Source organism: Lepidochelys olivacea (assembly GCF_965140295.1).
Source record: "Lepidochelys olivacea isolate rLepOli2 genome assembly, chromosome: 11".
NCBI lineage: Eukaryota > Metazoa > Chordata > Testudines > Cheloniidae > Lepidochelys > Lepidochelys olivacea.
In genome coordinates this window covers 75,122,031-75,142,839 of record NC_140421.1, presented here as the reverse complement: position 1 = coordinate 75,142,839, position 20,809 = coordinate 75,122,031, and the positions used below count along the sequence as shown (strand labels likewise).

The window sequence follows — 20,809 nt, the reverse complement described above, 5'->3', positions numbered from 1 at the left end:
GCTTGAGTGAGTTTCATATAAGGATTGGTACCAGATTTGCAAGGACTTCAAGTCTAGAACCAAGAAAGATCTAGAGACCAGACTGGAGTTTCTTTTGATAGAGACTGTTCTGAGACTATCTTCAGAGCCGTCTCGATTGGAGATGGTACTGAGCATTTCAGCATCTGAAGAAGTGAGGCTCCGATACTGACTGAGTTCTGGCACTGCTCTCCCTTGCCTGTGCCCAGGAAGAAGCAGAAGGCTTCCAAGGACGCTGCTGGGAGATGCAGATCCCCAGTCGCTAAGTCAGCCAAGAAAGGGGACAGTGTAGAGTAGAGTGCAATCAAAACTGAAGCACTCCTCCACTCATCATCAGCTATATCAGCACCGTTGACTCTGGTGCTGGGGCAGGGACTGTCGAGTCTGGGGCCTGAAGAAGCATCTTCATCAGTTCCAACACTGTCTACGCCTATTGCACATCAGTCAAAGACTATCCCAGTACATCTACTCCAGAGATGTTTTAAGCTGCAATGGACTTGCTGAGCTTATCAGGGCAGCGGTGCAGATCGCTTATATGGTATCGATTGACCACTTGGTGCCAGCTCCTCAGTGCAGTTCCCAGCACTGAGTCAATCTCCTGTGTCTTAGAACAGAAGAACGGCCATACTAGGTCAGACCAAAGGTCCATCAAGCCCAGTATCCTGTCCTCTGACAGTGGCCAATGGCAAGTGCTCCAAAGGGAATGAAGAGACAGGTTATCATCAAGTGATCCATGTCCTGTCACCGAATCCCAGCATCTGGCAAACAGAGGCTAGGGATACCATTCCTGCCCATACTGACTAATAGCTATTGGTGGACCTATCTAGCTCCCTTTTGAACCCCGTTATAGTATTGGCCTTCACAACACCCTCTGGCAAGGAATTCCAGAGGTTTGACAGTGCATTGCATGAAAAAATACTTCCTTGTGTTTGTTTTAAACCTGCTGCTTATTAATTTCATTTGGTGACCCCTAGTTCTTGAGTTATGAGAAGGAGTAAATAACACTTCCTTATTTACTTTCTCTATACCACTCATGATTTTATAGACCTCTATCATATCCCCCCTTAGTCGCCTCTTTCCCAAGCTGAAAAGTCCCAGTTTTATTAATCTCTCCTCATACAGAAGCCATTCTATACCCCTAATCATTTTTGTTGCTCTTTTCTGAACCTTTCCCAATTCCAATATCTTTTTTTGAGATGTGGTGACCACATCTGCACGCTGTATTCAAGGTGTGGGCATACCATGGATTTATATAGAGGCAATATGATATTTTCTGTCTTATTATCTATCCCTTTCTTGATAAAAAGAAAAGGAGTACTTGTGGCACCTTAGAGACTAACCAATTTATTTGAGCATAAGCTTTCGTGAACTACAGCTCACTTCATCGGATGCATTCTTGATGATTCCCAACGTTCTGTTTGCTTTTTTTGACTGCCGCTGCACGTTGAGTGGATGATTTCAGAGAACTATCCACAATGACTCCAAGATCTTTCTTGAGTGGTAACAGCTAATTTAGACCCCATCGTTGTATATGTATAGTTAGGATTATGTTTTCCAGTGTGCATTACTTTGCATTTATCAACATTAAATTTCATCTTCCATTTTGTCGCCCAGTCACCCAGTTTTGTGAGATCCTTTTGTTGCTCTTCACAGTCTGCCTAGGACTTCACTATCTTGAGTAGTTTTGTATCATCTGCAAATTTTGCCACCTCACTGTTTACCCCTTTTTCCAGATCATTTATGAATATGTTAAATAGGACTGAGTCCAGTACAGATCCCTGGGGGACACCACTATTTACCTCTCTCCATTCTGAAAACTGACCATTTATTCCTACCCTTCGTTTCCTATCTTTTAACCAGTTACCAATTCATGAGAGAACCTTCCCTCTTATCCCATGACTGCTAATTTTGCTTAAGAGCCTTTGGTGAGGGACCTTGTTAAAGGCTTTCCGAAAATCTAAATACACTATATCCACTGGATCTCCTTTGTCCGCATGCTTGTTGACCCCCTCAAAGAATTCTGGTAGATTGGTGAGGGATGATTTCTCTTTACAAAAGCCATGTTAACTATTTCCCTACAAATTTTGTTCATCTATGTGTCTGACAATTTTGTTCTTTATGATGGTTTCAACCAATTTGCCCGGTACTGAAGTGAAGTCTTGGAGCTCTTATCCTTCACTCTTCCCTGGACTCTTGGCACCAGTCCCTGGCAGTGACTGGATTCGCCCCTCCTTGGTCAGGAGAAGGTGACTCTTCTGCTGACTCGGACCTTTGCTCTTATGTTTCCCAGCTGCAGTGTGTGTCTTGCTGTTCCCCCCTCCTAAACCTTACCACCCAGGGTACACTTGCTAGATCCTGTGAGTGGTGCTGACATGGACATGTGACCTGCAAGACTTTGGGGTCCAGTGCCCTTTCAGTTGCCCTTCTGGAACCCATGGGGGCTCCCCCTGTTTCCAGATCACCCTCCCAAAGTTCAGTTTCCTCAGCTAAACATGATGAGTCAGCTCGTCAAGCCCATTATTGGGTCCAATACAGAGCAGGAAGAAGGTGTCCATGAACGTTTGGCAGGACAATGAACAGGGACGCACAGCCCCAGCTTGTGCTGGATTCATCTTTCTCCTCACCAGGTGAGGCAGTTTCCTTAGGGTTGCCTTTGCCCCCTTCTGATGACTAGAGGGTCCACCAGCAGCTCTTAAAAAGGGTGGCCTTGGACATTCAGGTAGAGGAGGTCAGGGAATCTTTTCCCTGTCTCATTGATATTCTGGCCTCTGCCGCTCCATCTCGGTGGCACTGCCAATTTAATGAGGAAATTTTAGAACCTATCAAGTCTCTCTCTGGCAAACTTCCTCCTCACTCCTTCCCACATCTAAATGAGTGGAGCATAAATATTATGAACCCTCCGAGGTTTTGAGCACTTTTATTCCCATCCCCCTCTGGGGTCACTAGTCTCAGCTGATGATGAGAGGGAGCTCCGGGGCAACTGACATCTACCCCTAAATCAAGGAGTGCTAAAAAGCTTGAGTTGTTTGGTAGAAGAAATTATTCTATGGCAGGGTTACAGCTTAGACTCACTAACCAGGAGGCTTTATTAGGGCGATATAACTCTAATATCTGGGACGCCATTCTAAAATTTAAGGACAAGTTGTAAGGCCTCATGGATCTAGAACCTGGGCCTGTAGAGCTACCAGGCAGCTGACATCTCCAGGCTGGCACCCAGCGGCAGCTGCAATCAACTTGCACTCTGCTTCCCGTGACCCACCGTGGACACAGACCATGGGAAGTTCCGCCTCAAAGGTTTTACAGATGGCAGCCCCATATCTCCCGATTGGCTCTCTGCCCGATATAAATCCCAGAGGAGTTCCAGGAAGTGTCCAGGCAACAGCGTGGATCTTCTGAAGCTGCCATGACCATTCCTGCTCCTTGGTCTTGAATTCCTCGTTTAACCTTGGCTTGATATGGACTTTGCCTCCTGATTCAGACGCTGACCCTTGTTATCAACCCTGGCCTGGCCCTTACTCCAAACTCCTCTGCAACTCCTAGCCTCAGGTTTGTCCCTGCTCTGACCCTAGGCCCTGACTTCCCTTGTCGGGATCCTGAAACAAGTTGGCTGAGGATTCTAAGCAGGAGTTTCTTTCACTGATAGATGAAGGGAAGTGAATGTCAAGAACATCACTTCAGGCTGGTTTGGACATGGCTGATTCAGCTGCTAGGACCATTGCCTCTGCCATCACCATACGCAGGTGCTCATGTCTACAGTCTTTGGAGTTGCCCCAGAAGGTTGAGCAGATTCTGTAGGACCTGCTATTTGAAGGTCATCCCTCTTTTCATCTCAGACTGATGATAAACTTCACAGCTTAAAGGACTCTAAGATGACTCTGAAGTCTAGGAAGCACTTTTGTCCTCAGCTGTCCCACAGCTACCCCACTTCTGCACCTTGTCAAGCTATATGGAGGAAAATGAATAGGAGTTATAGGCGCAAACTGGCTCTTGCTGCTGCTTCAGAATTTCCTGGTCCATCTAAGCATCCTGGGGTTGCTAAGCAACCATTTTGGTGGTGGAATCGAGGATGCCAAACCAGTCTCTGAAACAGCAAGGTTTGTTTTGTTAGTTGCTAAGTAGACCTTGATGGGACTATCTTGGCCTTCCACCTTCAGGTGGATAACTGCTGTCTTTTCTAATAGAATGTCAAGAAGATGTTTGAAAGACTTGGAAAGATGTATCCTCAGGAACAAGATCCTGTTCCCTAATGGGATCTGAACTTGAAATTGTCCTTTTGAGCCTCTAGCTACCTGCTCTTTACTGCATATTTCATAGAATCGTAGAATATCAGGGTTGGAAGGGACCTCAGGATGTCATCTAGTCCAACCCCCTGCTCAAAGCAGGACCAATCCCCAATTAAATCATCCCAGTCAGGGCTTTGTCAAGCCTGACCTTAAAAACTTCTAAGGAAGGAGATTCTACCACCTCCCTAGGTAACGCATTCCAGTGTTTCACCACCCTCCTAGTGAAAAAATTTTTCCTAATATCCAATCTAAACCTCCCCCACTGCAACTTGAGACCATTACTCCTTGTTCGGTCATCTGCTACCATTGAGAACAGTCTAGAGCCATCCTCTTTGGTACCCCCTTTCAGGTAGTTGAAAGCAGCTATCAAATCCCCCCTCATTCTTCTCTTCTGCAGACTAAACAATCCCAGTTCCCTCAGCCTCTCCTCATAAGTCCTGTGTTCCAGACCCCTAATCATTTTTGTTGCCCTTCGCTGGACTCTCTCCAATTTATCCACATCCTTCTTGTAGTGCGGGGTCCAAAACTGGACACAGTACTCCAGATGAGGCCTCACCAATGTCAAATAGAGGGGAACGATCACGTCCCTTGATCTGCTGGCTATGCCCCTACTTATACATCCCAAAATGCCATTGGCCTTCTTGGCAACAAGGGTACACTGCTGACTCATATCCAGCTTCTCGTCCACTGTCACCCCTAGGTTCTTTTCCGCAGAACTGCTGCCTAACCATTCGGTCCCTAGTCTGTAGCTGTGCATTGGGTTCTTCCGTCCTAAGTGCAGGACCCTGCACTTATCCTTATTGAACCTCATCAGATTTCTTTTGGCCCAATCCTCCAATTTGTCTAGGTCCCTCTGTATCCTCTCCCTGCCCCCCAGCGTATCTACCACTCCTCCTAGTTTAGTATCATCCGCAAATTTGCTGAGAGTGCAATCCACACCATCCTCCAGATCATTTATGAAGATATTGAACAAAACTGGCCCGAGGACCGACCCCTGGGGCACTCCACTTGACACTGGCTGCCAACTAGACATGGAGCCATTGATCACTACCCGTTGAGCCCGACAATCTAGCCAACTTTCTACCCACCTTATAGTGCATTCATCCAGCCCATACTTCCTTAACTTGCTGACAAGAATACTGTGGGAGTCCGTGTCAAAAGCTTTGCTAAAGTCAAGAAACAATACATCCACTGCTTTCCCTTCATCCACAGAACCAGTAATCTCATCATAGAAGGTGATTAGATTAGTCAGGCATGACCTTCCCTTGGGGAATCCATGCTGACTGTTCCTGATCACTTTCCTCTCATGTAAGTGCTTCAGGATTGATTCTTTGAGGACCTGCTCCATGATTTTTCCGGGGACTGAGGTGAGGCTGACTGGCCTGTAGTTCCCAGGATCCTTCTTCTTCCCTTTTTTAAAGATTGGCACTACATTAGCCTTTTTCCAGTCATCTGGGACTTCCCCCATTCGCCATGAGTTTTCAAAGATAATGGCTAATGGCTCTGCAATCACAGCCGCCAATTCCTTTAGCACTCTCGGATGCAACTCGTCCAGCCCCATGAACTTGTGTACATCCAGCTTTTCTAAATAGTCCCTAACCACCTCTTTCTTCACAGAGGGCTGGCCATCTACTCCCCATGTTGTGATGCCCAGCGCAGCAGTCTGGGAGCTGACCTTGTTAGTGAAGACAGGCAAAAAAAGCATTGAGTACATTAGCTTTTTCCACATCTTCTGTCACTGGGTTCCCTCCCTCATTCAGTAAGGGGCCCACACTTTCCTTGGCTTTCTTCTTGTTGCCAATATACCTGAAGAAACCCTTCTTGTTACTCTTGACATCTCTTGCTAGCTGCAGCTCCAGGTGCGATTTGGCCCTCATTGATTTCAATGAAGGTAACATTTTTTGGTGGCCGTGACTTCTGCTAGGTAGGAGATCAGGTGAGCTGCAGGCCCTGCCTGTCTGGCCCTCCTTATACTGTTTTCTTTAAAGACAAAATGTACCTTCATTTTCACCCAAAGTTTCTCTCAACCGCATTATCTAGCTTCCGTATCAACCAAGCGATTTACCTACCTTCATCTTTTTCCCCGAGACCACACCTGAATAAAGATGAAGAGCATTAGCATTCTCCCTTGACAGTTCTAAACAGTTCTGTCTGTATTCCCAGCTCTTTGTGGTGATCTCAGAGAGAATGAAGGGGCTCCCAGTTTCTTCTTATAGAATAACGTCTTGGATAGCCTTGCATATTCTCTTGTGCTACAGTTTGGCTAATGTTATCCCCCAAGCAAAGCGGCAGCAATTTGACAAGATTGCAAGAGGCTTCTGCGACTTTCCTGGCTGTCCTAGACATTTGTAGGCAGCATCTTGGTCTTCATTGCACATGTGTATTTCCCATTATGCCATCACTCAGCAATCAAGAGACGAAGCTTGTCCTTCAGTTGTTCAGATGGGCTTTGATGCCACCAAAACTGGAATGCACTTGTGCAGTCACTGGAAGAAGGAAAAACGGTTACTTACCTGTTCCATAACTATTGTTCTTCAAGATGTGTTGCATATGTCCATTCCATGACCCATCCTTCTACTCCTCTCCATCGGAATTTTTCTGGCAAGAAGGAACTGAGAAGGATCAGGGCAGGTCTGCCCTTTATACCTACATGCAGTGACATGCAGTGGCATGCAGCAGCAGAGGGCCCTTGAGCTGTCCTGATGTACCACTGAGGGGAAAATTTCTGACAGCTGTGCTTGGGGCACATACACACCAAGAATGGAATGGACATGCGGAACACATCCTGAAGAAAAACTTATTGTGAAATAAGTTAGTAACTCTTTCCTTATAGTTGGAGCCAAAACCAAACTTTCTCTTTTACATTAAGATTTCTGTTGTTAATGCTGAATTTGAAGCAGCTGCTGCAGTTCAAAGTCAAGCTAAACATATGCCCAAATAAATCTTAGTCTTTAAGGTGCCACCGGACTCCTTGTTCATAGAATCATAGAATATCAGGGTTGGAAGGGACCCCTGAAGGTCATCTAGTCCAACCCCCTGCTCAAAGCAGGACCAATTCCCAGTTAAATCATCCCAGCCAGGGCTTTGTCAAGCCTGACCTTAAAAACCTCTAAGGAAGGAGATTCTACCACCTCCCTAGGTAACGCATTCCAGTGTTTCACCACCCTCTTAGTGAAAAAGTTTTTCCTAATATCCAATCTAAACCTTCCCCACTGCAACTTGAGACCATTACTCCTCGTTCTGTCATCTGCTACCATTGAGAACAGTCTAGAGCCATCCTCTTTGGAACCCCCTTTCAGGTAGTTGAAAGCAGCTATCAAATCCCCCCTCATTCTTCTCTTCTGCAGGCTAAACAATCCCAGTTCCCTCAGCCTCTCCTCATAAGTCATGTGTTCCAGACCCCTAATCATTTTTGTTGCCCTTCGCTGGACTCTCTCCAGTTTATCCACATCCTTCATGAAGTGTGGGGCCCAAAACTGGACACAGTACTCCAGATGAGGCCTCACCAATGTCGAATAGAGGGGAACGATCACATCCCTCGATCTGCTCGCTATGCCCCTACTTATACATCCCAAAATGCCATTGGCCTTCTTGGCAACAAGGGCACACTGCTGACTCATATCCAGCTTCTCATCCACTGTCACCCCTAGGTCCTTTTCCGCAGAACTGCTCCCTAGCCATTCGGTCCCTAGTCTGTAGCTGTGCATTGGGTTCTTCCGTCCTAAGTGCAGGACCCTGCACTTATCCTTATTGAACCTCATCAGATTTCTTTTAGCCCAATCCTCCAATTTGTCTAGGTCCTTCTGTATCCTATCCCTCCCCTCCAGCGTATCTACCACTCCTCCCAGTTTAGTATCATCCGCAAATTTGCTGAGAGTGCAATCCACACCATCCTCCAGATCATTTATGAAGATATTGAACAAAACCGGCCCCAGGACTGACCCTTGGGGTACTCCACTTGATACCGGATGCCAACTAGATATGGAGCCATTGATCACTACCCGTTGAGCCCGACAATCTAGCCAGCTTTCTACCCACCTTGTAGTGCATTCATCCAGCCCATACTTCCTTAACTTGCTGACAAGAATACTGTGGGAGACCGTGTCAAAAGCTTTGCTAAAGTCAAGAAACAATACATCCACTGCTTTCCCTTGATCCACAGAACCAGTAATCTCATCATAAAAGGCGATTAGATTAGTCAGGCATGACCTTCCCTTGGTGAATCCATGCTGGCTGTTCCTGATCACTTTCCTCTCATGCAAGTGCTTCAGGATTGATTCTTTGAGGACCTGCTCCATGATTTTTCCAGGGATTGAGGTGAGGCTGACTGGCCTGTAGTTCCCAGGATCCTCCTTCTTCCCTTTTTTAAAGATTGGCACTACATTAGCCTTTTTCCAGTCATCCGGGACTTCCCCGGTTCGCCACGAGTTTTCAAAGATAATGGCCAATGGCTCTGCAATCACAGCCGCCAATTCCTTCAGCACTCTCGGATGCAACTCGTCCGGCCCCATGGACTTGTGCACGTCCAGCTTTTCTAAATAGTCCCTAACCACCTCTATCTCCACAGAGGGCTGGCCATCTCTTCCCCATTTTGTGATGCCCAGCGCAGCAGTCTGGGAGCTGACCTTGTTAGTGAAAACAGAGGCAAAAAAATGCATTGAGTACATTAGCTTTTTCCACATCCTCTGTCACTAGGTTGCCTCCCTCATTCAGTAAGGGGCCCACACATTCCTTGGCTTTCTTCTTGTTGCCAACATACCTGAAGAAACCCTTCTTGTTACTCTTGACATCTCTGGCTAGCTGCAGCTCCAGGTGCGATTTGGCCCTCCTGATAACATTCCTACATGCCGGAGCAATATTTTTATACTCTTCCCTGGTCATATGTGCAACCTTCCACTTCTTGTAAGCTTCTTTTTTATGTTTAAGATCCTCTAGGATTTCACCATTAAGCCAAGCTGGTCGCCTGCCATATTTAGTATTCTTTCGACTCATAGGGATGGTTTGTCCCTGTAACCTCAACAGGGATTCCTTGAAATACAGCCAGCTCTCCTGGACTCCTTTCCCCTTCAAGTTAGTCCCCCAGGGGATCCTGGCCATCCGTTCCCTGAGGGAGTCGAAGTCTGCTTTCTTGAAGTCCAGGGTCCGTATCCTGCTGCTTACCTTTCTTCCCTGCGTCAGGATCCTGAACTCAACCAACTCATGGTCACTGCCTCCCAGATTCCCATCCACTTTTGCTTCCCCCACTAATTCTACCCGGTTTGTGAGCAGCAGGTCAAGAAAAGCGCCCCCCCTAGTTGGCTCCTCTAGCGCTTGCGCCAGGAAATTGTCCCCTACGCTTTCCAAAAACTTCCTGGATTGTCTATGCGCCGCTGTATTGCTCTCCCAGCAGATAACAGGAAAATTAAAGTCACCCATGAGAACCAGGGCGTGCGATCTAGTAGCTTCTGCGAGTTGCCGGAAGAAAGCCTCATCCACCTCATCCCCCTGGTCCGGTGGTCTATAGCAGACTCCCACCACTACATCACTCTTGTTGCACACACTTCTAAACTTAATCCAGAGACACTCAGGTTTTTCTGCAGTTTCGTACCGGAGCTCTGAGCAGTCATACTGCTCCCTTACATACAGGGCTACTCCCCCACCTTTTCTGCCCTGCCTGTCCTTCCTGAACAGTTTATAACCATGTGAGTTATCCCACCAAGTCTCTGTTATTCCGATCACGTCATAGTTCCTTGACATCACCAAGACCTCCAGTTCTCCCTGCTTGTTTCCAAGGCTTTGTGCATTCGTATATAAGCACTTGAGATAACCTGTTGATCGCCCCTCATTCCCAGTATGAGGCAGGAGCCCTCCCCTCACAGACATTCCTGCCTGTGCTTCCTCCCGGTATCCCGCTTTCCCACTTACCTCAGGGCTTTGGTCTCCTTCCCCCGGTGAACCTAGTTTAAAGCCCTCCTCACTAGGTTAGCCAGCCTGCTGGCAAAGATGCTCTTCCCTCTCTTCGTAAGATGGAGCCCGTCTCTGCCCAGCACTCCTCCTTCATGGAACACCATCCCATGGTCAAAGAAACCAAAGCCTTCTCTCCGACACCACCTGCGTAGCCATTCGTTGACTTCCACGATTCGACGCTCCCTACCTAGGCCTTTTCCTTCCACGGGGAGGATGGACGAGAACACCACTTGCGCCTCCAACTCCTTTATCCTTCTTCCTAGAGCCACATAGTCCGCAGTGATCCGCTCAAGGTCATTCTTGGCAGTATCATTGGTGCCCACGTGGAGAAGCAGGAAGGGGTAGCGATCCGAGGGCTTGATGAGTCTCGGCAGTCTCTCCGTCACATCGCGAATCTTAGCCCCCGGCAAGCAGCAGACTTCTCTGTTTTCCCGGTCAGGGCGGCAGATAGATGACTCAGTCCCCCGGAGGAGAGAGTCCCCGACCACCACCACCCGCCTTCTCCTCTTGGGAGTGGTGGTCGTGGAACTCCCAACCTCAGGACATAGCATCTCATGCTTTCCAACCAGCGGAGTCTCCTTCTGCTTTCTCGCCCCAGACATATCATCTGGTCCACTCTCCGCAACGATACCTGTGGAGAGAACATGAAAGCGGTTAGTTACCTGTGTCTGTGTTACTGGAACCCGGACATTCCGCTTACCTCTTCTGGAGGTAACATGTTGCCAAGCTTCTTCACTGGCCTCCTGGCTCCTCTGTGCAACCTGCTCTATATCTGTAGAGCTTTGTGCCCCTAGAAGCCTATCCTGAGTTTCGTCCAGAAAATCCTCAGTTTCCCGTATGCAACGCAGGGTTGTTATCTGTTGCTCCAGACCTTCAATCTTCTCTTCCAATATGGAGACCAGCTTGCACTTTGTACAGACAAAGTTGCTTCTGTCCTGTGGAAGAAAGACAAACATGGCACATCCAGTGCAGGTCACAACAGCTGAACCCCCCCCTTCCATATCACCTTCCTACTACGAGCTTCCTCAGAGCAGTTTGCAAGACGTAAGCCTCACTGGGCTCACTCCAGGCGAACTCCCAGGCAAACTCCTGCTGTGAGCTGCTCTGCTGTTCCCGCTGCTCAGCTGGTTCTCCGCCGCTCAGCTGGTTCGCGAAGCTCTGGCTATTTTTAAACAGCCAGGCTTCCCTGTCGCAAACAAACAGACACCCTACTGCCCGCCCCCTGTTGTTTAAGCTAAACATAGTGCAGCAGATCATAGCTATGTTATTAACAGGGTGCGCAAGGTGTTCAGCTGGTGCAAAAGATTTGGATTCCTTGAGATGCAAAAGGTTACTGTGCAAAGGATCACTGTATATTGATTTATGGAATGCATTCTCTACGTTGCTTCATAGTATGATCACAATACTTACTACTGTTGTGATATCGGGAGATGAGTTGTTTTATAGGCACAACCCTTAATGTTTGTAAAGTTCAGTTTGTGTTTTCCTTTAATCGCTGTGAAGCGATTAAAAAAAACTAATTGCAGTTAATCACACTGTTAAAACAATAATAATACCATTTATTTAAATATTTTTGATGTTTTCTACATTTTCAAATGTATTGATTTCAATTACAACACAGAATACAAAGTGTACAGTGCTCAGTTTATATTTATTTTTGATTACAAGTATTTGCACTGAAAAAAACAAAAGAAATAGTATTTTACAATTCACCTAATACAAGTGCTATAGTGCAATCTCTTTATCATGAAAGTTGAACTTAAAATGTAGAATTATGTACAAAAAAACCTGGATTCAAAAACAAAACAATGTAAAATTTTACAGCCTGCATGTCCACTCAGTCCTAATTCTTGTTCAGCCAGTTGCTCAGACAAACAAGTCTGGTTACATTTGCAGGAGATAATGCTTCCCGCTTATTGTTTACAATGTAACCTGAAAGTGAGAACAGACATTCTCATGGGATGTTGTAGCTGGCATCTCAAGATATTTACCTGCTAGAGGTGCTAAAGATTCATATGTCACTTCATACTTCAACCACCATTGTGTCCATGCTGATGACGGGTTCTGCTCAATAACAATCCAAAGCAGTGCGGACCAATGCATGTTCATTTTCATCTGAGTCAGATGCCACCAGCAGAAGGTTGATTTTCTTTTTTGGTAGTTCAGGTTCTGTAGTTTCTGCATCGGAGTTTTGCTCTTTTAAGACTTCTCAAAGCATGTTCCACACCTCGTCCCTCTCAGATTTTGAAAGGCACTTCAGATTCTTAAACCTTGGGTCGAGTGCTGTAGCTATCTTTAGAAATCTCACATTGGTACCTTCTTTGTGTTTTGTCAAATCTGCAGTGAAAGTGTTCTTAAAACAAATAACATGGTGGGTCATCAGCCGAGACTGCTGTAACATGAAATATATGGCAGAATGCCGGTAAAACAGAGCAGGAGGCATACAATTCTCTCCCAAGGAGTTCAGTCACAAATTTAATCCACACATTTTTTTTAACGAGCGTCATCATTCCATCATGTCATGGAAGCATGTCTTCTGGAATTGTGGCCGAAGCATGAAGGGGCATACAAATGTTTAGTGTATCTGGCATGTAAATCCCTTGCAATGCTAGCTACAAAAGTGCCATGCAAATGCCTGTTTTCACATTTTGGTGACATTGTAAATAAGAAGAATGCAGCATTATCTCCTGTAAATGTAAACAAACTTGTTTGTCTTAGCTATTGGCTGAAGAAGAAGTAGGACTGAGTGGACTTGTAGACTCTGAAGTTTTACATTGTTTTGTTTTTGAGTGCAGTTATGTAACAAAAAAAATCTACATTTGTAAGTTGTACTTCACGAAACAGACTGCACTACAGTACTTGTATGAGGTGAACTGAAAAAATACTATTTCTTTTGTTTATTATTTTTAAAATGCAAATATTTGTAATGAAAAATAATATACACTTCTATTTCAATTACAACACAATACAATATATATGAAAATGTAGAAAAACATCCAAAATATTTAATACATTTCAATTGGTATTCTATTGTTTAACAGTGTGATTGAAACTGCGATTAATCATGATTAATTTTTTTAATCACGATTACGTTTTTTTGCGTTAATCGTGTGAGTTAACCATGGTTAATCGACAGCCCTACTATAAACTAGTAACTTCCATGGACATGTATTAGTACGTTTTGTAGCTATAAATGGAAAAATCTTTTGTTTATTGTAGAAGACCACCACGTCCCAATAGTGCCAGGCCAGCTCCCCCCCGGATAAAACGACAAGAAAGTACAGAGGTTTTACTTCCAGAGAGGTAAGGGAAGGGCTATGTGTGGGTACGTGATGCAGAATAAACATTCCTAGTTATCCCAACACATCATTCTGTAGTGTGCCATGTGACACTCACCCATAACAATGATACTAAAACATACATGCTGCACATGGCCTCAGCTTAGAAAATTTAAACATTTCATATGCTGGTCTTACTGTTTCTGCAGAACCAGTATATTGTCAGAACAAAGTGAAACTGACCTGTGGTGTCAGAAGCTTTGAAAAGCAGATAAAATCGTCGGCTGTTGCAAACTCTGGAACAATAAATCTGATAATGCTAATCTAAAATAGGCCTAGAGAAGACCTGTCAAAAATGCAGTGAATAGACCATGGCCCCAGAATGCTGAAGGTGCGTTTTGAAACTAGTTCTAATTACCAAAATGATAAGCATCTGATAACTGCTAACTTCCTCTAATCCAGAAAAGCAAGTTGATAGTTAAAAGAAAAAAAAATTATTTCTGTGGCCAAACAAGACAGTTACTTACCAGTATTGTAACTGTTCTTTGAGACGTGAGTGCAGACATGTGTCCCGCTCAGGTCTGTGTGCTCCTAGCACTACCTGTAGAAGCGGCACTCATGCCTTTTCCTTCCTAGTCCCTCCCATGGCTATATGGCAGTGCCGCCCCGTCCTCCCTTCCCTTTCTTTGCACTGAAACCCCAGGTTGGAGACTCTAGTGCTGAGGGATCAGATGGTGGACTGTGGAATATATGTCTGCACTCACATCTTGAAGAACAACAGTTACGATACCGGTAAGTAACCGTCTTTTCTTCAAGTGGTTGCAGACATGTATTCCATTCAGGTGACTCTCAAGCAGTTTGAGCAGGAGGTGTGGATCAGAGTCTATTTAAACAGTGACTGCAGAACTGTCTTTCCAAAGTTTTCATCCGATCTCGATGCCGTAGTGATAGCATGATGATTAGCAAAAGTATGTACAGAAGACCATGTCACTGGCCTGAAGATATCCAATATTGAGATATTGCTAAGGAATCCAATTGATGTCACTTGATCTCTCATTGAATGAGCCCATAATGACTGAGGGGATGTCATCTGAGCAACATCATGAGTTTAGGTAATACAAGCAGTTATCCCCTTGGAAATGGTCTGAGTGGAGACCAGTTGTTTTTTCATCTGCTCACATAGGGTACGAATAGTCGAGATGATGTATAAAACTGCTTAGTCCTTTCTAAATAGAATGCTAGGCACCTCCTGACATTTAAGGGATATAGATGTTGCTCATCTGCACTTGAATATGGTTTGGAAAAAAAATATAGGTAAGTAACCTGAGTAAAGTGAAATGGAGATACCACTTCGGACAAAAATTTTAGATGTGGTCTTAAAGCCACTTTGTTCTTGAAGAATTGAGTGTACAAGGATCTGCCACTAAGGCTTGTATCTTGCTCCGTCTTCTTGCGAGAAGAGAGCCAATAAACATGTTGCTATCTGCTCGAGCTGCAGGCTCTTTAGCACCGTCAGCCCCCATTAAGGTCCAACAATTGCACCATTTCCTTCACTGGTAGAAAAAGGAGAACAATACCCTTAAAAAAACACAAAAACTCACTTTCATGGGGTTTGAGAATACTGACCGTTCCTTGTATGGGAGGATGGAAAACTGAGATCACAGCCAAATGAGCAGGAGCACTTGTCTCTGTGGTGGTAATGGTACCAATCCCAGAACTGACCATGATTCCCATTGTCTCGATGACCTTCAAGATTGAAAGCGATAGGAGGAAGCAGAGGGAGATGCCTCCAAATTCCACTTTGAGGACCCTTCCAGGTAATCTGATGGTGGCAGGGGAGCTGCTCCTGATGGCGCCACTAAATGCCCTGCATCATCTGTGTTCCAACCTGATGATGTCATTGGTGCAGGAGGAACAGTCAACGGCTTGTTGACCGCTGGTAGCAGCCTCACACTCCTATTTGGCCCTGGAGCAGCCATTGAAGCTGGTCTCAGGCCTGCCAGATGCAGACTACATTGTAATCAGTGTCTGCACCAAAAATTCCGTCCCCATTAACGACACCCTCAGCGCCAATGAGGAAAACAGCTGCACCCCTGGACCGCAGGGTGGAGGACATTGCTGTAAATAACTATAAGTCTGCCCCTGGTCCAGGTGGAAGTGGGGACACCACAGATAACACTGCTGCAGTCAATTGTTCCTGAATAAGCAGCAAGTTAGGACAGGCAGGCACAGCAAATCTGCTGTCTGGTATGCAATTGGTGTGGAAACAGACAATGCTCCTTAGTACTGGATTCTTCAGATGTCCCCAAGGCAATACCAGAGTTCACAGTATGGAGTACCCCTGGTCCTGCAATGGAACTGTTGAGAGGTTGACAGCCGAGCTCTATCCCACATACCCACAGACTCATGGTGCTAATTGGTACTTTCCCTATACAGAGAAGATGAATCTCCTTTATACTCTGGAATTCCCCCGGTCCATTTTCTGGGTTCTTTTTCTTGGGGGACCTGCTGAAGGAGAGCATTCCCTTTTCTTTCTGGGCAAGGAATCTGAGCTCAGTCAAGAAGTCAGGTCCTTTTTTTAGGAGCCGGACACACCTGGATTGTTCCTGTTACTGAGGCAAGTCTCATGGCCTGCTCAAGAAGTTGCTGCTTTAATCTGAAGTCTCTAGCCACCTGAGTTCTTCTTAAAGGAGTTACAGGTGAAGCACCTTTCCTTCATGTGCCCTTCTCTGAGGCACAAAAGCGTCGGTGTTACAAAAGGACAATATTTAAACTCTGGGAGAGCATCCCACTGGGAAAAACTACCTACCTAATTACTACAAACTAAAAGGTACTACTAACTACAGTAAAACCTGCCAAGAGTGACCACTCATGGGAGTTCGGAAAAGTGGTCGCTTGTAAGAGGTGGCTTCTCTTCAGAGGTTTGCACACCGGAGAGCAGCAGCTGCTGGAGGTAAGGAAGATTGGTTTCTTCTACAGGTTTGTTTTTATAGATAGGAGTAAGAAAATGTGGTCACTGGTTGCAGATGCCAGGTTATCGCTCTTCACGTTTTCTTCACAGTTAAATTATAGGGGGAAAAACTTTCGGTGGTCTCTCTTCAGAGGTGGTTGCTAAAGCAGGTTTTACTATATATGCAAAAAAGATCACAGAAGACAGTGAAGGCAAGCGTGAGGTAAGGTCACACTAAGTGCTAGCTGCTGGCGGTAGGAAGGAACTAAGGGGGGTGTCACTGCCCTTACATAGTCATGGGAGGGGCAGTGACAAAAAGGGCCTAAGTGCTGCCCCTGCAGTGACTGCGAGGCAAAATTCTCTAACTTCTGTGAGCTGTGCATGCATACACCTGAAAGGAATGTCTTTAACAACTCGAAGAAGAACCTGAATGCCTGGCCAGTACTTTTGTCTTCATAGATTCATGTATTCCAAGGCTCTCAGTAAGTTTCCCAAACCTGAGGAAGAGCTCTCTGTAAATTGGAAAGCTCGTCTCTCTCACCAAGAGAAGTTGGTTCAATAAAAGATACTACTTCACCCACCTTGTCTCTCTGATATCCTGGGACCAATGTGGCTACTACAACACTGTATAAAACAGGCCATAGAACTTCCCAAACCAGTCTTAGAACATATCTTTTAGAAAAACATCCAGTCCTGATTTAAAAATTGTCAGCGATGGAGAATTCACCACAACTCTTGGTCAGTTGTTCCAGTGGTTAATTACTCTCACCATTAAGAATTTTCACCTTAATACTGCCAGTCTATATTTATCTAGCTTCAGCTTCCAGCTATTGGATCTTTCTCTGCTAGATTGAAGAGCCTGGTATTAAATATTTGTTCACTGTGGAGATACTTATAGACTGCAAAGTAAAGTTGGGCTACAATTGGAAAATGGCATAAATTTAGATTAGGAAGTGATTCTCCTATACAGTGGAACCTCAGAATTACAAACACCAGAGTTACAAACAGACCGGTCAACCACACACCTCATCTGGAACCAGAAGTATGCAATCAGGCAGCAGCAGAGACAAAAAAAAAAAAAAAGAGCAAATACAGTACAGTACTGTGCTAAACATAAACTACTAAAAAAATAAAGGGAAAGTTTAAAAAAAATTGACTAGCCAAGGAAACTGTTTCTGTGCTTGCTTCATTTAAATTAAGGTGGTTAAAATCAGTGTTTTTTCTTCTGCATAGCAAAGTTTCAAAACTATTAAGTCAATGCTCAGTTGTAAACTTTTGAAAGAACAACCCTAACGTTTTGTTCAGAGTCACAAACATTTCAGAGGTTCTACTGTATTAGAGAGAACAAGGAGTCCGGTGGCATCTTAAAGACCAACGTATTTATTTGGGCATAAGCTTTTGTGGGTAAAAAACCCACTTCTTCAGATGCATGGAGTGCAAATTACAGATACAGGCATTATACACTGACACATGAAGAGAAGGGAGTTACCTCACAAGTGGAGAACCAGTGTTGACAGGGCGAATTCGATCAGGGTGGATGTAGTCCACTCCCAATAATTGATGAGGACGTGTCAATTCCAGGATGGGCAAAGCTGCTTTTGTAATGAGCCAGCCACTCCCAGTCCCTATTCAAGCCCAAATTAATGATGATAAATTTGCAAATGAATTTTAGTTCTGGTCCTCTATTTGTGAGGTAACTCCCTTCTCTTCATGTGTCAGTATATAATGCCTGCATCTGTAATTTTCACTCCATGCATCTGATGAAGGTTTTTTACCCATGAAAGCTTATGCCCAAATAAATCTGTTAGTCTTTAAGGTGCCACCGGACTCCTTGTTGTTTTTGTGGATACAGACTAACACAGCTACCCCCTGATACTTGTATTAGAGAAAGAGAGGCTCTACTGTATTAGAGAGAGAGGTGTGTGCTCTCTTCAGGTATGGACAACTTTTGGTCAAATTTCTGTATGGTTTAAATTTCCATGGTCTGTCTTTCAGGAATGGCAGCGGTAAAGCCGTCTCAAATGTGATCATAGACAAACAGAATTCTGACGATGAGGATGATCAGTTTGTGGTGGAGGCAGCACCACAGCTACCTGAAATGCCAGAAATGGAAACGGTCTGTTAATATAACAAAACCCAGCCTTTTTGTCCAAATGTGTTCCCTTAATGTTGAGTTCCCTTAATGCTGTCCAATTATTTTTTTATTTGAGCAGTTTCTTATCTGAGATGCGTGCATGCGTTAGATCACAGCAGTGTAAGCTTCCTAATAACTAAAAGCTTTTTCTTTTTCTTATGTAGGAGCCAATAGTGGAGCTGGATGGTGATGAGAAGCATGGTAAGTTTCTCTGGCTCTTCTCCGTTCATCTGTGGTTCATACTCTGCACAGGATGTAAAAGAATCTTAAATAGATAATGGGAATAACCTTTCTTAATCATGTTTTGATCTTGCATCTTGAGGGTACATACTTCTAATTTATGCAATAACTTTAAAAAAGAAAAATATAGAAACAAGCTATTTAGCAAAAGCAGTCTGTTCTTATTGTAACAGGGTAGCAGGATCTACAATCCAGGTAGGGATACAGATTTGTTAATTCATCCTGTTAACAAGAGTTTAGAACCCTGCTGAGTAAATTCTGCTAACTTATTATGGTAGGTACCGCTGGTAAAGTCCACAGAGAACCAGCATATTATCAGATCAAAGTGAAACTAAACTGTGGTATCAGTATGTGTTTGCTGCGAAGTTTTAAAGAAGATCAAACCACTGAACTGGCAGAAGTCACTGACTAAGCACCGTGAACCAAAGTTTGTTGACGTGCTCAACCAGATTTTAGAGTAATAGCTTCAGGTGCAGAAAGAATATTTTCTTCGTTTCAGTTTATTCAGCTGGCTCAATTCAATGACTAGTTCATTCACCGTTGAGAAACTGGTTATGAGTTGAAAAAGCAGGGAAGTTTATTTTCCTTCCCTAATCTATGAATAAAAACTACGGATTAGAGGATAAGATCTACTAGTTCTAAAATCTTGAAGGACATGGTGACCAGAAACAATTAGTTCTCTTCATTAATTACGAATAATACTTCCCTTTGTTTATTAAATTAGTTTTAAATGCAAAACGTTTTTAATAGACATTTTTCTTACATATCAGCACATTTAAAGTAGTGTTTAGTAAATAAAATGCGATTTTTATACATTTTTAATTGAATTTCTATTTCCATCCAAATAGAGATAGACACACATTGTATTCTTTGTAAGTAATCATTGTAATCACATTGTAAGTTAAAAAAAAAAAAAAATCATCTAGCAAATAAGAAACGCATCATTCACATTCACCATTTTCTAACTTAATAAAATATAAAACTTAAGAATCTAAATACATATAAGTTAAACTATATAATTGCTTAAATAAATCTGTATAATATAGTATATCCTCCTGGTTAGCAAAATAAGCACCAAAGTTAGGATAATGGCTATATTTAGTTGCAAATCAACATGTTTTAATGGTTACCAACCAATGAGAATCAACCTTTCTCTTTAGGAAGATAACTAAAAAGTACAAATGCAAAACAGTATTAAAATTGAAGATTTAAATCATGGTTTCCGATTTAAAATTGGTGATTTAAATCAATCCACCAGGCACCTAGGCTTAATTAGTTTTGTTTTGTGGTGGTGACTGAATTACCAGTAAAGCAAAGCCCAAGAAGGAGCTAAGTTTGGTGGTATTATACAGCCGATGTAGACTTTCTTTTGAGTGTGGTCGGAACTGTCAGGTCACACTTATGTAATAAGCAGCACATATTATCAGGAACTAAACTTGTTGTCCTTTTAAATCAGGGGTCGGCAACCTTTCAGAAGTGGTGTGCCGAGTCTTCATTTATTCACTCTAATTTAAGGTTTGGCGTGCCAGTAATAAGAATCCATGCTGAGCTGCTCCCCCTCTTGGCCCTGTCTTCACCACTCGCTGCCCCAGGCTGGGGCCAGAGGGGCACAGCGTGGGGCAGCTGCAGAGCCCCCCGGGCCGATGCCAGGAGCAGAGCTCCGCGGGCCAGTGGCTGGGACCCGGGGCTGGCAGCGGGCTGAGCAGGGATGGCGGCTGGAACCCCAGTCCGGCAGCGGAGCCCCCGGGGCCAGCAGCGGGCTGAGCAGGGCCGGCAGACAGAACCCTGGATGGCAGAGGGCCGGCGGATGGTACCCCAGGCCGGCAGCGGAGCCCCCGGGACCGTTGGCCAGGACTTGGGCAGTGTGAGTGCCACTGAAAATCAGGTCGCATGCCGCCTTTGGAATGTGTGCCATAGGTTGCCTACCCCTGTTTTAAATTCTAATAACACTGAATAGATA

The 20,809-nt window shown here is 44.5% G+C and overlaps 1 protein-coding gene across 4 annotated transcripts in view; it reads left to right on the top strand.

The window, feature by feature from the left end:
• The window catches only part of TRAF3IP1 (TRAF3 interacting protein 1), a 93,317-nt gene that overhangs the window by 43,644 nt on the left and 28,864 nt on the right, over positions 1-20,809 (top strand). For 2 of the 4 annotated variants that reach the window (XM_084643332.1, XM_084643331.1), the window contains 3 exons: positions 13,467-13,550; positions 18,471-18,591; positions 18,774-18,810. In XM_084643332.1, coding sequence (XP_084499458.1) covers positions 13,467-13,550; positions 18,471-18,591; positions 18,774-18,810 — 242 coding nt within the window. The remainder of the gene's footprint in view (positions 1-13,466; positions 13,551-18,470; positions 18,592-18,773; positions 18,811-20,809) is intronic. The other 2 variants (XM_084643334.1, XM_084643333.1) reach the window with 1 other exon arrangement.